General features: G+C 42.3%; 1 protein-coding gene across 1 annotated transcript; it reads left to right on the forward strand.

The window, feature by feature from the left end:
* The first annotated feature begins 3,161 nt into the window (after positions 1–3,161).
* On the forward strand, positions 3,162–12,695 carry fam83b (family with sequence similarity 83 member B). Its single transcript, XM_037122591.1, has 5 exons — positions 3,162–3,322; positions 5,491–5,964; positions 7,048–7,212; positions 8,524–8,648; positions 9,104–12,695. Exons 2-5 carry the CDS (start codon positions 5,515–5,517, stop codon positions 11,100–11,102), a joined length of 2,739 nt encoding a protein of 912 aa, XP_036978486.1. The 5' UTR covers positions 3,162–3,322; positions 5,491–5,514; the 3' UTR covers positions 11,103–12,695.
* Positions 12,696–21,022: the final 8,327 nt, after the last annotated feature.

The raw sequence follows: 21,022 nt of genomic DNA on the forward strand, positions 1-21,022 counted from the left end.
ACGAGAAGACGACAACGTGGTCACCTGCTCTGACTTGCAGCAGGAGCGGAGAACAGCCCGGGGAGCTACTGATCACGATAGCTGCTCGGAGGGAGCCGGGGTTGGGTGTCACAAAAGGTGAGTCACAGCTGGGCCGCTCAAGGAAAAGAAACTCCCTGTGACTTAATGCACCCGTTACTTAATCTACACACACCCAGACTGAAGACGCACAACTCAACAATGGTGCAGATATCTTGTTCTTCAAACTACCAGAGGTGTTTTCAGTCATATTAAAGGAGCAGAGATTCTGCATGTCCGTGTTACATATCACGCAGTGTATGACAGAATAATATGATGGCTTTAATGTAGTGTCCTGTTGTTCTTTTTGGGTCATATGGAGGACGAGGCCCAAAACGGAATCATTCATTGAGCTCAAAGCAACTATCCACTTTTGCTAATTAATTACTTATCTCCTTAGAATATTTATTATTCCTCAATTATCATATCATTATTATTATTATTATTATCTTTATCATTTAATTTCCTGACATTATCTCAGTGAGACCCAGAAGAAATTACCTCTCCTGTGTTTCTGACAGTCGTTTAGTGAAGTTGCTGTGGATGGATTTAATTACCGATAAGAAAGAAGAAGAAGAGAAACACACTCAAGAGACTTCATACTAGTCATTAGTCTGTGGAGCTGAATGAAAAAGATTCTGTCCGTTCACTCTGTTGGAGACTTAAAGGAATAGTTTGACATTTTGGGAAACAGTCTTATTGGCTTCATAAGTGGAAAGGAAATAAGAGGGCGGAGACCGCCTCACACATCAACACTCATTCATGGAGCTACAGGTAGAAGCCTGTAAGCTTAGCTTAGTTTAGCACAAAGACAACAGTGGGAAACAGCAAGCCTGACTTCTCAAAGATAACAAAATCACATCTTTGTTGTTTTTACGCTTCTGTATGGATTAAACAAATGTGATATACAGTGTTAAAGGTCCCATATTTTAGAAAGGGGTATTTGCATCTCTTTTTCAATTATAAAACAGGTTGCACTTTCCTTACCTTACTATTTAGGTCATATTAATAGGACTTCCGTAAGGTTGCAGTGTCTCAACCATACAGTCACCTTCTCCAGCATGGCCACGGTTCTAAGAACTCCCGGTAGACCTTATGTGGAAACATGGTGGGTGGTGCTTGCTCAGGCCTGTGAGACTGAGGCTGAATGGAAGTGCTGCAGCAACGGACAGTATGAGAATAATACAAATAATTAGAATAAAGCATGTGAAGTTTTTTTTTGAGGAAAAAAGTAAGAACTTGTAAACAAACATGATGTGAGAACTTTAATGAATGAGTTTGATAGGTGTTTTTGTTAAGCCCTGGTTTCCAGCTGCTGGCTGCGGTGTCATATTTCCAAATGTACAGAAAGAAACTATGTCGATGTTCTCATCTAACTCCAGGCAAGAGACAGTACAGTTGTGTTTCCCAAAATGAGTGTTTTTAATGGTTAAACAAGCTGATTTAGCTCTTTGTCGACCTGGAGTGACTGACTCATAATCACATAAGCACCTGTGCAGTGTGTATTTGCATATGCAGGTATTTGGTGGTGATGTCAGTGTGTGTGTGTGTGTGTGTGTGTGTGTGTGTGTGTGTGTGTGAGCATGTATGCTGCAGCCTGTGGGCACACGTGTTTTGTCACTCAGCCAAATGTTATTTAGAGCTTCTGGATCGTTTACATGCAAACCCCGACTGACCCAGAAATGCTCTGAGGCCGATTGAGATTCACTGATGACACCCAAACACTAAAGTTTCTCTACCACTGGAAGGCAGGAACACTCCTCTTGTCACCTAGCAGTGAGCGATGGTGTCTGATGAACTCTTTCAAGTGCTGAATTGAGAAAAAACACACATGCACACACGATGAAAAAAGAGATATAAAAACTCATGTATATAAATGATTGCTTGTTGTGAATCATTTATCACGTGTACTGTATTTAATTAAAATCATTGCACGGGCAAAAATTTGGCTTTCAACCCAAACTCTCACAATGTTGCCTTGAGCAAAGACAGTCAATAGCTTAATGTGTGCATACACACTGGAGTTAACATTTTCAGTTTAAGTGCAGAAAACAAACACGTCCGGTGGAATTGTTCACTTCATGTTATTGGATGTTCCCATTTGAACACAAAAGAAAAACCAAGCAAGACACAACTTTTGCAGCTGAAATCCATAATATTATTCCTGAATGTAAAGCACTGATAAGATGCAGATTGTGTTCTTGTAGAGGGGTGTCTGAGGGGTGGCAGTCGTTACAAAGGAATGTAATTGTACACATGCATATGTGAGTGTCAGCAGTGGAGATGTTTTCTGTAAGAATATGTGTTTTTTCAACACAAGAGACTATAAAGAAAACTGTGAAAGAAGCAAAAACTGTTATAAAAAAGTTGGCTTTTTTTTGTTCACAAAGCCTTGATACAATATTTCCTGTAGATAGAAAATGAATCAGACATCGTGACACAAACTTCCATCTGTCATTTTTTCCTTAAAAGCTGTTATTAAGAGCATTTTCTACAAAAAGACATCAAACATGTCTCAACAACAAAAGACTTTTCTATGTATGAAGATGTCTTATCAGCTATTGGACAAAGCCACGCATTGTTTGGCCCTTTAGCCTTGAAGGGAATAGTTGTTAAGTCCTGTTGAGATGGTGATTGCAGCCTTTCCTCCTCGAGAATACAGAACCTGCACGACGAGGCAGTTTGTTTTCAAGATGCTTGCTGAAAGCACAGGGCGAGGGATGACAAATATCGCCACTATGAACTCAATGAGGAGGAAGAAATGGAAGAAAACTCCCTAAATCTCCACTGTTGTCCAGATTTTTCACATCTAAAGTCAAAGTTCTTTTCACCCTACAGATGCAAGGACAGCTGTGTCCCCCACCACAGTTTGGACAGTCTCAATTTCTCAATTTTGTCTCAATTCGTCTTACAGCACTTTAAACACAAGGTTCCATTCATCAACGCCTCTTCATGTGCTTCATTATCTTGATTTTCACCGGTGTGAACTTTGTTCCTGAGGGGAGGAGGAGGGGAGTGTCTACGCGTCTCAAACAGGTTTATGGCTGCCTGTGAGCAAGTTTCGAGCCGGACCATTTTGCATGTCAAAACTAGAATCCACACCCTCCATCTGCAGACTGCTGATCATGTTGAGGCACCACCTTCTGCCTTTTGTCTCTTCCAGCCGGTGGACAGAAGCTCCCACCAAATGCTGACATGAACTGACATGAACACATAAATCCAAAGAGGGATATACTGGGAGCAGTGGAGAGGATTTACACTAAATGTAAGTTGCTGAGCGCTGGTTAATGGTGTTGTGACTAGCTAGCCGTGCGTTTGAAGCCTCTGTGAAGGGAGGAGAGGAGGCTCTGCTAGAATTTCAAACACCTCAGTGGAACTTTTTAAAAGGAACTCTCTGAACAGCTGGGGGGCTCGCGATAAAACTTGTAAATAAGTATGCTGTTTGTACACTTATGTGATGATATGCAGTGAAGGTTATCAGCAATATGCAGCTCAATGTTTCTTTTACAGTTTGACATATCTATTTAAATAAGACAGTGCAGAGTCAACATTGACCTCAAAGGATTACTGACACTTAAAACTTGGTTCCGAAAGTAAATGTATGGTGATAATCATCACAGCGTAGTCCATACAAGAGCTTATCTGAAAAGAGAGAGTAAAGGCTGGCTGCCCTTGGGCTTATTTACTGGCAGGGAAAGCTACGCTTTTCACCGGTAAGTGAAGCTCACCTGAAAGTGAAACGTTCACGCAAACTTTCAAAATTTCTGTTTGTTTTTCTTCTTACCAGACATTCAGATGTTTGATAAAAGACAGACAAAAAAAAAACAAAACAGAAAAGATCTCATCTCAAAAGTGAAAGGCTCCTGTCTAAAATTCCATAAAATGTCATCTGTCTGACTTCGGTGTATGCTTGCTCGCATCCAGTGAGGTTTCAGAAGGTTTATAATATCAAGCAAAATCACTTGTATAAAGGTGTTTTTAATAGAAGTAGAGAAAACAAAATCTCAGCACTGTCGCCTGCATTCAAAAAAGTTTAGGCTGGTGGCAAAGGTTTTATTCAGGACAGTTTAAAAGTTGCGTTATGTTGTTATGATGTACTAAAAAAACATCTTGCATTAATTATGTCAAAATCTGACTTTATTCCACAGTCATGCGGTTTCTGACAATAATTAGCTCAAATGTAAGCTCCTTACCGGTTTCATTTTTTTCTCACCTTAACTCTAAAGGACAGTACAGGTGCAGCAATAGCATTCACCCTCTGGGCATCGACTGCTAGTCATCTGCAGAGCCCTGTCTGTGAACAGGTTCAGCATCAGATATTAATGAGTCAGCTTTCAAGATGTGGCTTGTTTGAAGTTATTCTCATTTGTATCACAGACGTAACAGGTTCATTTCCATATTACAAATATGAGAATAAGAATACCAGAAGATAGAGGCCTCTTTGCTGCAGTGGAGACCACAATCACAATTTAAACAAACTCTACAAATAGGAGGAAACTGTTTGGCTACTAAGAAACAACTAACAACTGAAAAATGGCCTAAAATGAGCAAACCTATTACGTTATTCAGGAACACCGTTAATACGTTTGCTTATTTTGTGCCATTTTTTAGTTGTTTCCAGAGTTAAACGCAACACCTTACTGGCTAATGCTAACATTGCTAACACTAGTTAGCTAATGTTTATTTTGCCAATAACTAGCTAAACCCAGACTCTTGGTGCTGATGAGATAAAGATACCATGCAATAACAACCACGCCAAACTATCAGCTGACAAACGCTGATAACATCTGGAGCCACTCAAATTCTTGCGCAGACATAAACAAAACAATCATTTTGGACCCAACAAGCGTTTTTAAATGACTGATTCACAGTCCTGATCACGTTTTTTAAGGAAATTCCACACCTTTCCTCAGGATCTGTAGGTATTGGTATTCTTTTTTCTGTTACACAGAAATGTTATCAGTATGACCTGATCAGACTCACAGACGTCTGAAATGACAAGAGTTTTTATCTGCTCTCATCCAACGTCTCCTTATCTGCTGTAATGTCTGTGATTCAGCGTTGCTCAGAAACCGCTGGTTGGCTGTTCAATAATCAGCATGTGGATCTGGTTTTGTTTTTTTCTCAGGAACTTGTTCATCTCAAACTTCATGCCATAGAAGTACTGCTGTATTCGAATGTATTTTTAATGCCATGTCTTGGCATTCACATATTGTTTGCTCTGTCATGCAGTGGTAATCAACATAACCTTTCCACGTGTTGTGTCACAGCTTGATCACTTGTTCCCTTTTGTAGATTAACAATATGACCTTTCCATGTACTAAAAGTGCCTCATTAGACTTAACACCAGAGCCAGTCTTACAGCATTTTCCACCCACTTGTGTTTGTTTGCTGATCCTCTTACACAATGTCGATCCTTTTTATCTCCAACAGGTACAGCCGAAACCGTCCACAGTGATGGAGTCCCCAGAGTTTTCTCTGTTGTCGTCCTTGAGGGGAGAGTTTAAATCAGAGGATTACATCCAACCTCACTACAGGGAGCCCTATCGTCTGGCCATCGATTGCCTGGTGAAAGGCGGCAGAGACAGTTACCAGGAGTTCCTGAAGGCAGAACGTTTAGGGAGCTTCCTCTCAGAGGAAGAGCTTCTCTTCATCACTAAAAATGCAGAGCAGCTCCCACCTCAAAACCATTTGGAGGAAGTCAACGGTTCAGCTGACACCCAGTCGTCCTCAGGGACGTACTGGCCCCTCCACTCGGATGTGGAGACGCCAGATTTGGACTTGGGGTGGCCGGAGGTGATGCATGATAGACTGCAGACAAACATAGATCTGCTCTTTCATCCCGCAAGACAAAACAGCCCCACCATCAAGGAAGTGGTGCGGAAGAATATTCAGGAGGCAAGAAAGGTAATTAAAACTGCAGCTCTCAGTCAAATAAAGCTTTGTTACACATCACCAAATTGGCTGAGACGTTTCTCCATTGGAAGTTAATTTATACTCTCCTGTAGTGTGTCTCAAGAAGTTTTCCCCCTCAAGGTAGCTCCAGAGGGAGTGGCTGCCGGGGGCTGTTGAGGTCAGATCTGGTTTGGCAACGTGCGGACCGCACACAGTGCCATTATGAGGCCATATCATTCCCATAATGCCTCGTTTAGCTCACCAATTGTGTCATGATGAATCATGAACTAGTTTTGTGGCTCAAAATTGTGGTTGGCAATTAGTATTCTGTTTCCTTGTTACAGCTGCACAGGCTTTTAATCGAACATAAGCACACTGGGGGAAAAAAACAAAAACAAACTCTTTTTAAAGCTCACATAGAGCGAATGAGACCCCCCGTCCCCACCCTGTGATTGCAACCTGTGCAATTAAAATGAATTGCAGTGTAAAATGTCACGGGACACAACAGATGGAATGCTGAACACATTTGTTGGGCGATGCATACGTGATTAAGACTGACTAACACTTTTCAGCCTGAGACGCAGACATCTTAAACCTTCCCCACAACACAGAGGAGGGGGAATTTTTGTCTCAATAACATGTGAATATAGTCGGAAAATTAGATCATTAGGAGCTCATTTAATGCCGCTGAAACGTGGTACAATATTTATGCTTCATAAGATATCACATCATCTTTTTTGGTTCTGACGAACTGTCATTATCCATCACTGAGCCTAGAGTGAAATGAAACAGAGAGAAAAGCCACAAATATAGCAAAAGTGTTCCAGGAGTGACAGAAATATATTCGCCCCAGATTTCTCATTTTCTTCTCCGTATTGATCTCTGTGAAAGATCATATCGGCTGCTTTCCCCATCTGGAACTTTTTTTTGTTATTTGCATCACACTGAGGTTCGTTTCTAGCTGCCAGAACAACATGACTTGTGTTTATATTATAAATTATAACGGTGAACGGGCTCTTAAATGGGCCGTCCACAGCACTCTGGTCTTTCGTCACGTTGAACTGATCTTTTTATTTATTCACCTCGTCACTGCAGGTCGTTGCCATCGTGATGGACAAGTTCACCGATGTGGATATATTCAAAGAAGTTGTCGATGCCTCTATACGAGGAGTCCCCGTCTACGTGCTTTTGGATGATTTCCATCTGCAAGGTTTCCTCTCAATGGCCGAAAATCAAGATGTAAAAATTCAGCAACTCAGAGTGAGTATGTGATTTGGATTTTGTGCTTGTTGCAGCCACAACTTATTAAGTAATGTCTGACCGTGATGAAATACACTCATTTACCGTCTTCCTTTGAGCTGAGAAGATTGCTCCGACTCTCATGACCGTGCACCAAATATGAAGCTTCAGCCAGGAGATGGGGGGGGTTAGGGGGGTCAAACCACAGCATTTCATTTTTATATGCTACATTTTTGCGTGGACTAAACAGACAATATAAAAACATGTCCATTAGTGAACTTAAGAGCTGGTGATGTGCTCTTTCAGCACAGCCAGACAAAGCTAACCAAATGTAGCTTCATATTCAATGACATGTCAGAGGGCCCTCTGACCATCTCGTGTTACTGTGGCAAATCGGGAATTACTACAAAGCCATTATGTAGACAGAGAAGCACAGACACTTAGCATTCACTCACAATTTCACGCTATCAGTCAAGTCATCAAATAAAAAAAAAAAAGAACACTGCTTCATCACCTGGCTACTAGCAGGGCTTTGTAGGCTACATAGCAGCACTTCCACCCTGCCCGACTGCACCAGTCTGCTGGACAACTTCACTGCTTCACTGCTATTTTGGCCGTAATATGCCATTAAATGGGGGAAATGCAACATTGAAGTACATCAAAATGCTGTCATGCACAAATCAGCAATAACAATGTTAGCAACACATTAGCTGGCTAGTTTGCTACCGAGACATCAGCAAACTAGCTGCGATTATTTTATGCTCGTTGGTTTGAATTTTGTGGAGTCAACTGCTCAAAGTTTTTACATCAAATATAATGAAATGTCTGTAATAATTTAAGTGATACATGTCCATAGAACAATGTTGGATTTGGCTAACTAATAAAAGCCAGCAGTGGTTCTACATGAGCCCGCTGTTATTGCTGAGCTGAGTCACATGATCTGGGTCATTAAAGGGAGTTGGGATTCCCATCACACATACAAATGCTGGGTACAGTCTTTCTAAAATACACTCTGTGAGAACTTATTTCATAACCCTGTTGCTCCTGTTTTCTAGGTGGAGTCATAATTATCAATCTGGCAGATGCTAAAGATAAAAACACACCCTTTAAATTCCTGTTACTGTCAGCAGCAGCAGCAGCAGCAGCAGCAGCAACAACAAAGCAACAACTCTGAGACTCAGCACAGTTAACGCATTCGGGATGATGTGTGATGATCTGTGCAGTACATCTGTCCTCTGATGTTTTAAGATTGCCATGCCTTCTGATCACCTTCTGCTGTGAGATTTAACAGTGACACGTCTTTTGTGACATTTCCCTTGAATCTGACCACAGAACATGAGGGTGCGCACCGTGAGGGGCCAGAGTTACCTCTGCCGATCAGGAGCTAAATTTCACGGAGCGATGGAGCAGAAGTTCCTCTTAGTCGACTGCCACACGGCAATCTATGGCTCGTACAGGTAAATAAGACCGCGGCGCAAGAGGTGCTGTGACCGCTGAGGTGCAAACCGAATGCATTCACAAAGCAAAGCACCGCATATACTGTCACTCTCCTCAGAATTGCTGTAATTGTCTCATATTGATGTCTTTCGAAGCAGTTGGTGGCTAAACTGTGTTTATGTATGTGACCGACAGGTTTCTGGAAAATGTGACAGCTGTTGAAATGTAGACACAAAACAGCTCTACACACAAAGTTTTGAATCATTGTAGTGCTTTTGCTTTGTGCCTGTGGTTCTGTGCCATTGCTGGATAACAAGTAAATTTTAAACCTTTATACTTTTAAGAGTGAGGGGACAAAACAATCTTCTGGCAACAATGCGTGGAGCAGCGACAAAGATACCTGTATTAGAGTGTATCACATATTAGTCTGTTTTCTCCACATTAAATTAATCATTCATTCTGTGTTTTTTTGCAGCTTCACTTGGTCGTATGAGAAGATCCACCTGAGCATGGTGCAGGTCATCAAAGGACATCTGGTGAAGTGCTACGACGAGGAGTTTCGAACACTCTTTGCCAGGTCGAGTGTGCCGGCTGAACTGTGCCCCCCGGAGGGTTTGTTCCAACGCAACGGGCCAAACGGGCAACAGATTTTACCAAACTCTGCACCAAAAATTGAGCGCAGTGACCAGTTGAGGCACACTCTGGACACGGTCTACAGGAAGACTTGTGAGAGGAGACTGAGCACGAGAGACCCTGAGGAGAGGCTTTTTGAGGAGGACACTCACAAGCTGGGGGCCCTGGATGGATGGAGCGTTCATAAACAGATGTCCCCCCAGTTTCAGTCCACAGAAGCGATGAACTACTTGAAAAGGCACAGCTACGCTGGAGAGAGACAAGATGGATGTCTGCCGCAGAACATCAGGCCAAGAGCGAGCAACTGGAATATCTCTAAGGAAACAGGGATAGCCCCAAACAACTACCCCAGGGACAATTACTTCCAGATGGGACAGAACAGAGGTCAGAACATACATCAGACATACAATTGCAACGACATACAGGTTCAGTCCATGCAGCCGAACATGCCAACACTGGAGAATACTTCCAAGTCATTCATGCGCTCACTGAGAATTGAGTCCTACCTCAACAACCCCGACGTCTCATTCGGAAACTCTTGTGACTATTTAGACCAGTTTGACCCGCTGGACAAAGCTAGTACCTTCATGCAGGGAAGAATGAGGTCTTCCCTTGTTCTCAGGTCCACCATCCCAGAGCAAATGGAGCCAAACAGACACGGCCTCAACTCCTCGGGAGCACCGAACGCACCTTTGCACTACTCATCCATGCAGTGGAGTCCGACTGCAGCAGCTGAAAACAGAATGGGTAACGAGGAGTTCATGTTAAAGAGGCAAAGTCTCCAGATTTTGGATGATGGTCAGAATAACACAGGTTACAGTCCAGGTAGAAACTCTTACCAAGCTATGTACACTAGCCTGGGCAGACCTAAAGGTGGACACATGATGACAAACCCTGACATCCTGACAGATAGCTGGCAGAAAAGACACAGTGTGGCAGATCCGAGATCAAACACTGAGTACGCACATGACTCCCCAGGTCAGTTATATGGAGCGTATGCAAGGATGCATGTAAACAGAAGCACAGCGGGGATCAGTGCACAGAATGGAGGATTTGGGACGAATCTGAACGAAGATCAGAGGTCTGTCTCTCATTATGACGTCAAGAGCATCACGGGCCCAAAGAGCCCGAGTAGTCCCATCTGGCAGGAGCCACCAACCAGGACTGTGTCCACTGCAGCCCTGGTTGAAAATGACAAAGACCTGACAGCTAAATCAAGTCACGGGGGCTCTCAGCATTTCCTAAAAAAGAGTACGAAGAAAATCAAATCCCTACTGAACATACCGGAGAAAAAAGAGGATTCGGTTAGTGCCATGGAAGCATCAAGTATGAAGTCAAGCACCAGTACGGACACCCTAACAGCTGAGGATGAGGAGAGGACATCAGACAGGCGAGGAAATCTCTGCCAAAGAACAGCCATCACCGTCAGGTCTTCCTCAGAGCGCCTCAGGAACCGGATAGATGAGCACTACTTTCAATCTTCAAAACCTCGTTTCGGAATTGAGGAGCACCAAATTCCATTGCAGAGAAACACTGTGAAACCCAGCGCACTTGACCAAAGCCAGAGGCCCAGCATCGAAGCGGCAAGCAGGAGCAAAGATCGAGGCGGCGACAAACGCATTTACAGCAGATACGAGTCTTTGTACTCCAGTGAAAAGAAACAGCCCATACACCCGGCACGTAGCTTTGGATCCACGCGCTCTCAGGAGAAAACCACAGTCCTTCCCAAAGGTGAGGCATCTATTGAACACAATCTCACCCGGGCTGCACGAGGGCACCATGAAAATAAGCTGGAGAAATTCTTTCATAGGATGGGAAATCTCATAACCAAGACAAAGTAGAGACATCTGCATTAGCATGCCACCGATGCTACACAGATCACTTAGCTCACTTAGCACTGGTGCACATTTGACAGGGAATGTTTATATTTGCAGAGTTGGTCTTCATTTGAGTGTTAGGTTTGTTTGTTTTTTGGCAAATACTGTTTACATTTCTACTTCGGCTTATTTCATTGTGTACAAAAAGCACTGATGAACTCTCCACTAAAAGGAGATTTATTTTCTACGAATACGAGCAGCAGACCCTCAATGACAGAATTTTGAAATACCACGTTCAAGCTGCCTTTGTGTCTGTGTTCCACGGGCGTCATCCTGAAGCGATAAATCCGGACGCTGTCAACAAATGCTGCTGTTGCGCCAGGTTGTGTTCGCGACATGTCAGAGATGTATATCATGTATTGCTGTAGGCTGTAGGTGTGTGCACATGCCAAAGTGTTGTTGCTTGTATGTTCCCTGGAAGTCGTGGTGAATTGTTTTCATATGCGAGCCAACAACCACTCAAACGTGATGAAACACACACAAATACGTCAACATGTCTTATTTATGTTTCAGGCAGAAGATTTATGAACGCTGTGCGGGTTGCAATAGTTTTGTAAATAAATGTTGTGTCTCCAGAATACATTTTTGTGCCATTTTCAATTTCAGGAGAATCCAAGAACACGTCTCGGATTAATGTAAATCTTTCGCGAGCTGTGTGACTTCTTTTGAAAGAACATACAGTGGTGACTTTCCTCGGCGAACGGCTTCATCCATCACATGATGTTATGGATAGTTTGTAGTTTGTGGACAATTATTTTTAGCCAAAATGTGATTGCTTCCTAACCCTAACCAACTGGTTTCTGTACTCACACCTAAGCAGAGAGTAAGCACAGCACTGTCACAAGATACAAGTGAAAAAATGATAACATGAAATGATGTGTTTCTATATGACATCTATCTACCGATGAACCATGTAGATACCTACTTTCTAGTGGAGTTCAGCCAAAGCTTAGGACAATTCTAACGAATGGAAGTGACAAATAGCAAAGATGCAACAGATTTAAGAGCAATTTGCCATTCTTCCACTTTCAGGTAGTAATGGCACAAGGATTAATCTACAGCTACCAATGTTTGTGCCTGTGATGCAGTATTTAAATGAGTCATGATTTAGGTGGAACTGGCCATTTTGCCATTTAATTTTTTACTGAAAAATATATTCAAATTATGATGTAATTCTTCTGGGCTCTGTACCAAACAACCCTGATCCTCTTACTTCTGGAGAAATTAAAGATCTGTAGGTTCATTGTGTATATAATCATTTATAATAGTATGTTGTGACACACCACTATTTGGATATTGCATTAAGCCACATTGTGATTTAGACAATATTTTAATTAATTGTGGCACTCTATAGGGATGTCTATTTGCACTTCACAAGATATTAACACAATGGGATTTTTGATAAATAAAAAAATGGTAAAGTGGGCAGAAGTACAAAGTTGTTAAAGGTAAGTATTACACGAGTAGAGTCTGGTATGTTCAGTAAGAAAAAAAAAGTCATGGATCCTTTAAAACCAGGAAGAGATAAGAGATAAGAAAACAATCACTTTTATGATAACTATATAATATTGATATGCAGCGCAGCCCTCAGCTCCATAAACAATTTAAATGAAGACTACAGACAGAACACATACTCAGGCACAGATTTCTTTTTAAACTGTCAAAAACACACCAGAAAGATTTACATTAAAAAAACATTGACTTACAACAGGTCCTGCTCTGTGTACGGAACCGAGCCAAGATGGGAAAACTTGACTATAGGCTTAAAGAGAAGAAATATTTTATGCCACATCATGTGTTTCTTGATTTAGTAGCATCCTGCTAGGCAATAAGCGAGCTACAACATGTCCTTGTGTATGTTCCTATAATTGCCTTTAAATGTTTTGGGGGCAGCTGTGGCTCGGCAGGTGGAGCGTCCAGTAATTATAGGTCACTGGTTCAATTCCTTGCACGTTGAAGTATCCTTCTGCAAAACACTAAAGCCCAAATTGCTCCCGATGAGCAGGTCGCCAACGTGGATGACAGCCTCTGCCATCGGTGCTTACATGTGTGTGCTGATAGGCAAATGTCATAAGTGTTGTAAAGCACTTAGAGCGGTCAGTAGACTGGACAAGGGCTAAAGAAACGCAAATCAATTTGCCATGAGTCATAACTTAAATGTTACACATGTAAACATTCAAATAAAATAATAGTTATAGGGATGTAAACGGTAATGAAATAATTATTTGATCCAGACAAGAGCACTTAGCAGACACTTTTGTCCAACGCAAATTACAGTAATTTATACACTGACCAACTGATGGCCATGCCAGGCAAGGTGCCGAACAGAACATCAGGAGCAGTTTGGGGTTCAGTATCTTGCCCAAGGTCAAATGCAGACCAGGGGAAATCGAACCAGTGACCTCCTGATAACATGACGCTGGCTCTACCCCTGAGCCACAAAAATATACGTTTTATAGCTTGATTAGCAAAAGAATCCGAAAAAGTAGAATGAACACGATTCATTAAAAAAACCCAAAGAGCATGTAATGTGTACACTTACTCAGGTCACACTGAGTCCTGAGAGCGTTGCTTGCTGTGTCCAGGTTCGGCAATTATAAATACATTCACTCTGAAGCTTGGTTACAGGGAAACAACTATTCAAACACTAAATACCTGCCATCTGCGTTTGATCACAGCATGCAGACTTAAATTGCTCTGCAAATTACAGTGATCAAAGTGTATTAGTTTGCTTGTAATTAGTTTCCCCTCCATGTGGTTAAAGACAGCTGTTCAGCATCTTTGAAAGCAAGAATGCTCCTTTTTCACACCAGTCACGAGTGTGAGCGCAGACACCCCTCTGGAGGACCTCATCGTAAGCGAATGAGTCCTCGTACCCAGATGAACTACTGGGAACTGTCATCCAGCAGAATCTGAAATGGGGCAGCACCACGCCATTTATCTTCAGGAAAGACCAGCAGCGTACGTGCTTCTTGTGACAGCTGGAAAACTTCAGGCTGCTACAGGCTGTACTGCTCATGTTCAACACTGCAATCATGGAATCCATCATCACATCCTCAATGACAGTGTTGTTTGGCTCTGCAACATTGCTCTATAAGTGGAGGCTCCAGCTATTTGCGTGATGTGCAGAGCTCGATATCGTCTGCCCACTCCCCGCTTTCACACACTCGTACTCCTCCAGAATGGAAAACAGCACAAGAAAAATCATGGCTGACTTCTCCCACCCAGGTCATCCCTTTCCCAAAGTCTCTCCTCCCCCGGATGCACCACCCGTCACCTTCGTTCCTTCTTCCCTCAGGCCATAACCACCATCAACAAAGACACTTCAACACACCCCCCTCCGCTCTGCCATAGTTAAACACCCTCTCTGTCAATCACTTGTCAGGCTTGTTCTCTAATGTTGTGTAAACACCAGCAGAATCACAACAATGTGAAACTGAGCATGAAAAGAGGCAAAATAAAAAGACATAAATAAAAGTATTGCATCCAACACGTCACGTCTTTGACATTCATTTTATTTCATAAATACATTTTCTTCCTATTGGACCCAATATCCTGCCGCACTTCTTCTCCAATTTGTTTTTCGGTGGTCAGACTCACTGAGGCTAGACGTAGTCTTCTGAAAGTCCTTTTAACATCCTACTCTGACGGCAATTCTAAGGCTTTTATCTCCACGTCTTTTGCATGATATTGTACAAAGTATCATCCTAGTCAGTCTCTGACAAATGACGAAAAAGAAAAGAAAAGATAAATGTTATAATCAGCCGAGCCCATTCTGTGACACGCTCGGCTGCAGGTCACCTGCAATACTTTTTAACCTAAATTATGATGATGGATTGCACCTGTACGTCTTTTTATACGGAACATTTTTTTTGTATTCTTCATCCATGTCTATAATACATCTGATTTGTGTGTGTGTCCCTCGGGAATGAATGAAATAGGCCATTATTAAATCTCATCTCGTCCTCTCGTATTCTGTCTGTGCCAACTACCCCCCCATGCTTTATCAAAAATATAACTTTAGTCTGTTTTCTTCTTGCTATTTGATGTCCTTGCAGCACAGAATAAACATCTAGATCTATTTTTATGCTTCCAGTAAGGGTAACTAAGCACCAATTTGCATTTCCATTTAATCTGACCATGACCTCAGCTATACCCTAAACAGCAGCACAATGGGACACACTAAAACCTTCACATCAACAGCAACACATTCATTCCAAAGTGGTTTTGTTTCATTATGTATCCACATAAGCTAACCCAGCCCAGCTGCCTCAATGTGGGTCCATATAACGTGCCTTGCATGCACTACATGCACCAAAGGCCAGAATTGCATGCAGGTGATGCGCTAGTCCTTCCTGTCAAGTTCAGTTGGAACAGATGCTTCCAGACACCACCCATAAATACTGCACTGTGACGTAGTGCAGAGGTTATAACAACAGCTGCAAAGAACATAATGAGTGCAAAACCTACCTCAGGTATAAAAACATCAGCAGCAATAAAAGAAGAAAAAGGATGCGCGTGTGTGTACACACATTATACTGTACAAATACCATTTCAGTGAGATGGATGAGCCTGTGTGGTTCACAGTCTTGATGGTATCTGAGATAACCCGGCTCCAGGGCCAGATCCTGCGGCTCAACTGCTGACTCTGACTCCACTTCAGCATCAATTCGTCTGACCTGCCAGGGCCGGCGCTGCCTCCCGACTGCTTCTCTGACTTTGTAGCCATTTCAACATTCCACTCATCCACTCTGTCTGAATCCAACTCTGTGCCGGCTAACCTTAGCTTAACTAGTCTTGTCACGTTCACTTTCAGCACAGGTGAATTGTATTTTTCTAAATGTACAATATCCAAACAAATTACACCTAGTTTTTAACATGATGTGTGTACGTGTGTATATACACACACTGTATATAACTTTTCTCTGTAATAGAATCGAATTAAATTAGTTTATGTTTGTTTACTTATATTTATGTAAACTTAAGGTGGCCAGTTGCTAAAACTGCTTAGTTGTATGGCAGGTCACACCACGCCAACAGAACGCCACTGGGTTCAAGATCTTAGCTCACAAACTTTTAATCAATATCAATTTGACATTTTGCTCCGACATTTTCTGTCACAATATAATTTCTCAGGAGGAAATACATTGTAGCAATAGTTACACTGCACAGCCCAGCGGCTACCTGCCTTCCTGCTGCAGTCATGCTGTCTGTTATCGCCTGCTCCAAAGGTTTCCCCCCGTGGCAGTCTTCAGGCGAGGTTCATGGAGGATCACATCAGGGCAGTAAAGATGTCCACATATATGAGACACAAGTCAGACTCTTTGCTGCTCCTTCAAGTGACAGAATCTCTGCAGCACTGAGGCACAGACGGAGTTACGTGGCCAGTTATTATTACCAAAATGTCACAGCGATTTGATTTATCACTAATCCACTGAATTGCCTCTTCTTTATATATCACTGCTAAATAAAGAATAACTTTACTTGTGTACGCATCTTTCAGTCATACTGTATGCATAATTCAAAGACACACTAGGCCTTTGTATCTTTTTAATAACTTTGCACAACATGGGATCCGAGGAACCGGAAGTCATTTTCTTTCAAACAAATAATCTTAAACCAGTCATACGTCACGTAACGCAATCTTTTCCAAAGCCGAACGACTGTTGCCTGACAGCGGATCTGCTATCCACACAAGAAGATAGTTAATACTGGTGTGTCAGCTTCATTCAGAATTGGCGTGTGTGCACTGCATGCGTTTTGAAAGTGTAAAGCTTTGTTCTTGTAGCCTGATGGCGACTGTTTGACTCAGGAAACACATCCCCTCACCGTGCTGACTGAGTGACAGAATTACTGCAGGTAATGATTGCTGGATATAACAGTATTAGGTAGAGGGCATCGCTGTGGAGCTGAATGTTTAAGCGCTGCAGGCTTCTGCAGCTGTACGACCCGACAGCAGCTGCAGCACTTTTACATTATGTCAAAATATTAGAATGTAGCCTGAACTCTATGACCTCTGTCTATCAATCTTAGAGCAAGAAGAGATTAATCTGAGGTATATTCACCTACAATAACCTCAATAATGTGTGATGCAACGCAGCCACAAGACACCTCTCCCTCTCCCTCCTCCTCCTCCACCTCTTGCACTCTGTTTGATACAGATGCTCTCGCTTTGATTGCAATCTTGAGCTCGGTGCAAACTGTGACTTTAAAGACACACCTGAAGCACAACTTCTAGCTCCCGACTCTGAGTGTAACAATGCTGTCTGCGTTTCAGTGAGCCTCACTGGAATGTGGCTCGCTCCCATCTGTCTGCAACAGGGTTGAATATATGTGACACCATGTTGTATCTCCGCATAAGAGCAGGGAAAGAGGCTCTGCGGCCCCTCGACAGGCTCATTGTCTCCTTAACAATGGAGCGTTTGCCTCCTTTCATATCTGCTGAAAGGTGGACAGCGTTTATTTCCCCCACGCAACGCAAAAGTATGTTTTCATATATGTAGATCAAGTACATTTACTTTCCAGGTTGTTTTTCATTATTTGTCTCCATTTAACAGAGCTATGACACTACCTTCAACTCAAAATTATTTAGTGCACTGACATTAAAGGAGCAATTTTTAACATAGGGGCCGAATCTTTGTTTAAAACATTCCAAAAAAAAATGAGCATAATCAGCAGAATGAGAGGAAGAACAAAGCACTGAAGTTATGTCAAAGATGTCTACGCGAGATGTCCACTGAAGTTAGCATGCTAACCAGCTAGCCCAGGCCTGTCATGTCTCGTAACACCGCTCTGTGCCTTAAGATGGGAGTTTCATCTGAACAAGCTCTCTAAGCTTTAAGGCCAACCAATAACCAAAATAAACTCACAAAATGCAAAGAAAGGTGATACTCTATTATTCATACCAAACAGAAAAAAAAAAAGGCACAGCCAATCCCGGCAAACTAAGACGTCGTCACATAGTAAATAAATCCTGAATTCAGTGAGTAAGATGTGAAAATCTTCTGTATAAATTACGTTATATAACATACCCGTTGTGTCAGCCTGCAGCTGTTCCCCCCACCCGGCACTGAAAGCCTCTCCCCTCGCTGCCTGCAGTGTCATCTTGTCCCTGGCATCACAATCCTGATCAGAGTCTGCTGTAAATCACTTCAGCACTATAACGGCTGTCTTCATGCTGACATCTGTGGCTCTCAGAGACTGTGTTGAGTCACTGTTAGGTTTTTCTCAGTATATGTTGACATATGTGTGTTTCTATATTGCTGTGCTCTCTCCCCGCCATCTTTCTTTCATTATCTTACATTCCAGTAACATGAATAAGTTACGCACATTAGCACAGTTTATGAGCTCCTGCAACTTATTGACAGTTTTTTCTCTCTCTCTTTTTTTTTTTTTTTTTGGCCATTCCTCCTGATCAATTCATCCAGTCTCTGTCACCTTTCGCACGCAGCGTATTTGATCATTACAGCTCCGGCTCCCGCGGAGTTGTTGGGAATAGACAAAATGTTTCGCAGCGGTGCATAAAAGGAGCTGATAAAACAACCACAGATGTGACATTATCATTTTTACTTCAAACAAAGCCCCAACCTGACGTGTTGGAAGTTGGAGCTCCAAATGTGTCAGACCACACGGGAGCGTGCGCTCGGCAGCTCCACCTCCTGGTTGAAGGCTGCTCTGTTGCTTTCCGTTCATCCCAACCAGCTTTAACACGCATCGAATTACAGCTGCTTGAGTCATGGCTCCTCGGAAAATAATTGATTCAGTGATGAAATATTAAATACGACGTGCGAAGTAAAAAAACGCAGCTCGTTCACTATATGTATGTTGGATTACAGTGGGGGAAGTTGTGCAGTGTGCATACACTCCCTGACCGCTTTATTAGGAACACCTGTACAATCTCATGCTCAGGCATTAAATCCACTCTGTTGCGCTGTCATAGAGGTCTTATTTCAGTTATGTTTCAGCACTGAGCTGGTGATGTGCCGAGCTGCATTACATTCAGCAGGTTTTCTGATATTCTGACCCATGTGTATGTCAATGGGAAAAAAAATGTAAACATCACAACACCACCTTTAACTACCGCCTCAGTGATAAAAATGTGATTGAGTTGGAAATCTGAATCGTGTTAACATGTGAGCCTCTGCAGTGGGCACGGCCCGATGATGAAGGCTCAACTGGTCGCTAATAGCTGAATGTATGATTGCTATCTGGACCAGGATGTCTATAAGTCTAGAGGTAAGTGTTAAATGTGTCATCATGTAATAAAGGATCAACCCAGCATATTCATGTGTGGGCATGATCTGCGTGGTGAGTTTGAGTTTCATATTGTATCAGGGCACAGTGTGTGTGAAACTGTCTTTAATGATGAGGCTAAACTGAGCAGCTCTGACACTTCATGTAATAAAATCAAAAGGACCAGAGGGTGCAAGATCAAGTGTATTCAGGGATCAGTGAGTTACATGCACGTCAGAGCCTGCAGTGTGACCGAGTGTGTCAGACAACGCTGTGATGACTCGGCCATGCTGCAGAATTTACACAGAGCTTAGAGCTGTAGCAGACGGACATTTTTTTAATTTCTTTTTTTTTTTTCAAGGTGTACTTTAGAAAAGAAATGGAAAGGTAAGAAAGGAAAACAAAAGAAAAACCTTTCAACCGGAACACTGAAGCGATTTCGCAGTTTTTCAAGCGTGGTACCTCCAGCATGATTTCATCTCCAGGTTTCCAGGAATACAAAATGAGTTCCCTCATATCTCTTGTCGGAGCTGCAAGAGCTATTTCCTGTCACTTTCTTCCAGAGATTTGGTGTTTCAAATGCACAGACACTGTTTATCCCGTGGGGAACCAGAGCTGTGATTGGATAACTGATATCGATTTGGTTCATTCTCTACTCTTTTGGTGTCAATAAATAAGAAGAAATAATGGTATAAATGAAAAGCTTCAGGGGATTTCTTTATTGTTCATCATAAAGTGTGTGTTTTGAAGTTTTATCGCCTTGCTTCATGGGAGCTGATTTGGGATTTGAAGCCTCAGGACATTGTTCTAGGAGGCAGAAATAGAGTGCTGCTTATTTGCAATGACCTTTTAACGCTGGACTTGAGGAGAAAAGCTGCAAAAGTATAAACACCTGACTTCAGACCAATTTCTGTTATCTCATTCCAGTCTTCCATGATACTTGAGCCATGGCAGGCACAGTGGAAAAAACAAAGGATCATGGTGCCCAGGTGACATAACGTTTGTGAAGCTCTTCCATTACAGCTATTGTTTATATTGGATAGGCTATATTTATATTATAATAAATGGGACAAACAGAACAGAAAAGTTCCAATATTGATGGCAAAGTTTAAGAAAACAACTTGAGCTTGTCAAGGTGTTCAAATGAGGATGAAACGCTAAGGTGATGAAATCAATACTGGACCTGGTCTTCTCATACAAACCTGCCTGTGGTGTCATGGCAACTACGTAGCCTAACAATAAGTTCAATAAGCCTTTGAACCGGCTGGTCATTTTAAGAGCAACCCATTCTGCCCCACAAAGGCAGTCTGCAGTCACTGTGCTCACGATGAAACTGAGCAAAATGGCTTCAAAGTTGTTTTGACAGTTCAGCTTAATGTGTTATAGGTAACTTGGCAAAAAAAAAAGGTACAATTTAAAGGTGCACTATGTAGTTTTGGGGGAAGAAAAATAATCAGAAGAGAAAGATCTTCTTCTTCTTTTTAGATCAATTATACATTGAGCATTTTTCAGGGACAGGGAGGCAGCATTATAGTTGTGAATGATTCACATGGCACACAGTGGAGCTGCCCCCACTCGTGCTGACCCGCTAGTCAATTACATGACGAATCCAACACGGATCAATGAAGAGAAAACATCTTTTCTTAATAAAA

This window comes from Acanthopagrus latus, chromosome 15, assembly GCF_904848185.1.
Source record: "Acanthopagrus latus isolate v.2019 chromosome 15, fAcaLat1.1, whole genome shotgun sequence".
NCBI lineage: Eukaryota > Metazoa > Chordata > Actinopteri > Spariformes > Sparidae > Acanthopagrus > Acanthopagrus latus.

Coding starts and splice junctions, on each gene's coding strand:
- fam83b (XM_037122591.1), top strand. CDS start 5,515: ATGGAGTCCCCAGAGTTTTCTCTGTTGTCGTCCTTGAGGGGAGAGTTT. Junction 7,213..8,523: donor TAAAAATTCAGCAACTCAGA/GTGAGTATGTGA, acceptor ATCTGACCACAG/AACATGAGGGTGCGCACCGT. Junction 8,649..9,103: donor GCAATCTATGGCTCGTACAG/GTAAATAAGACC, acceptor GTTTTTTTGCAG/CTTCACTTGGTCGTATGAGA.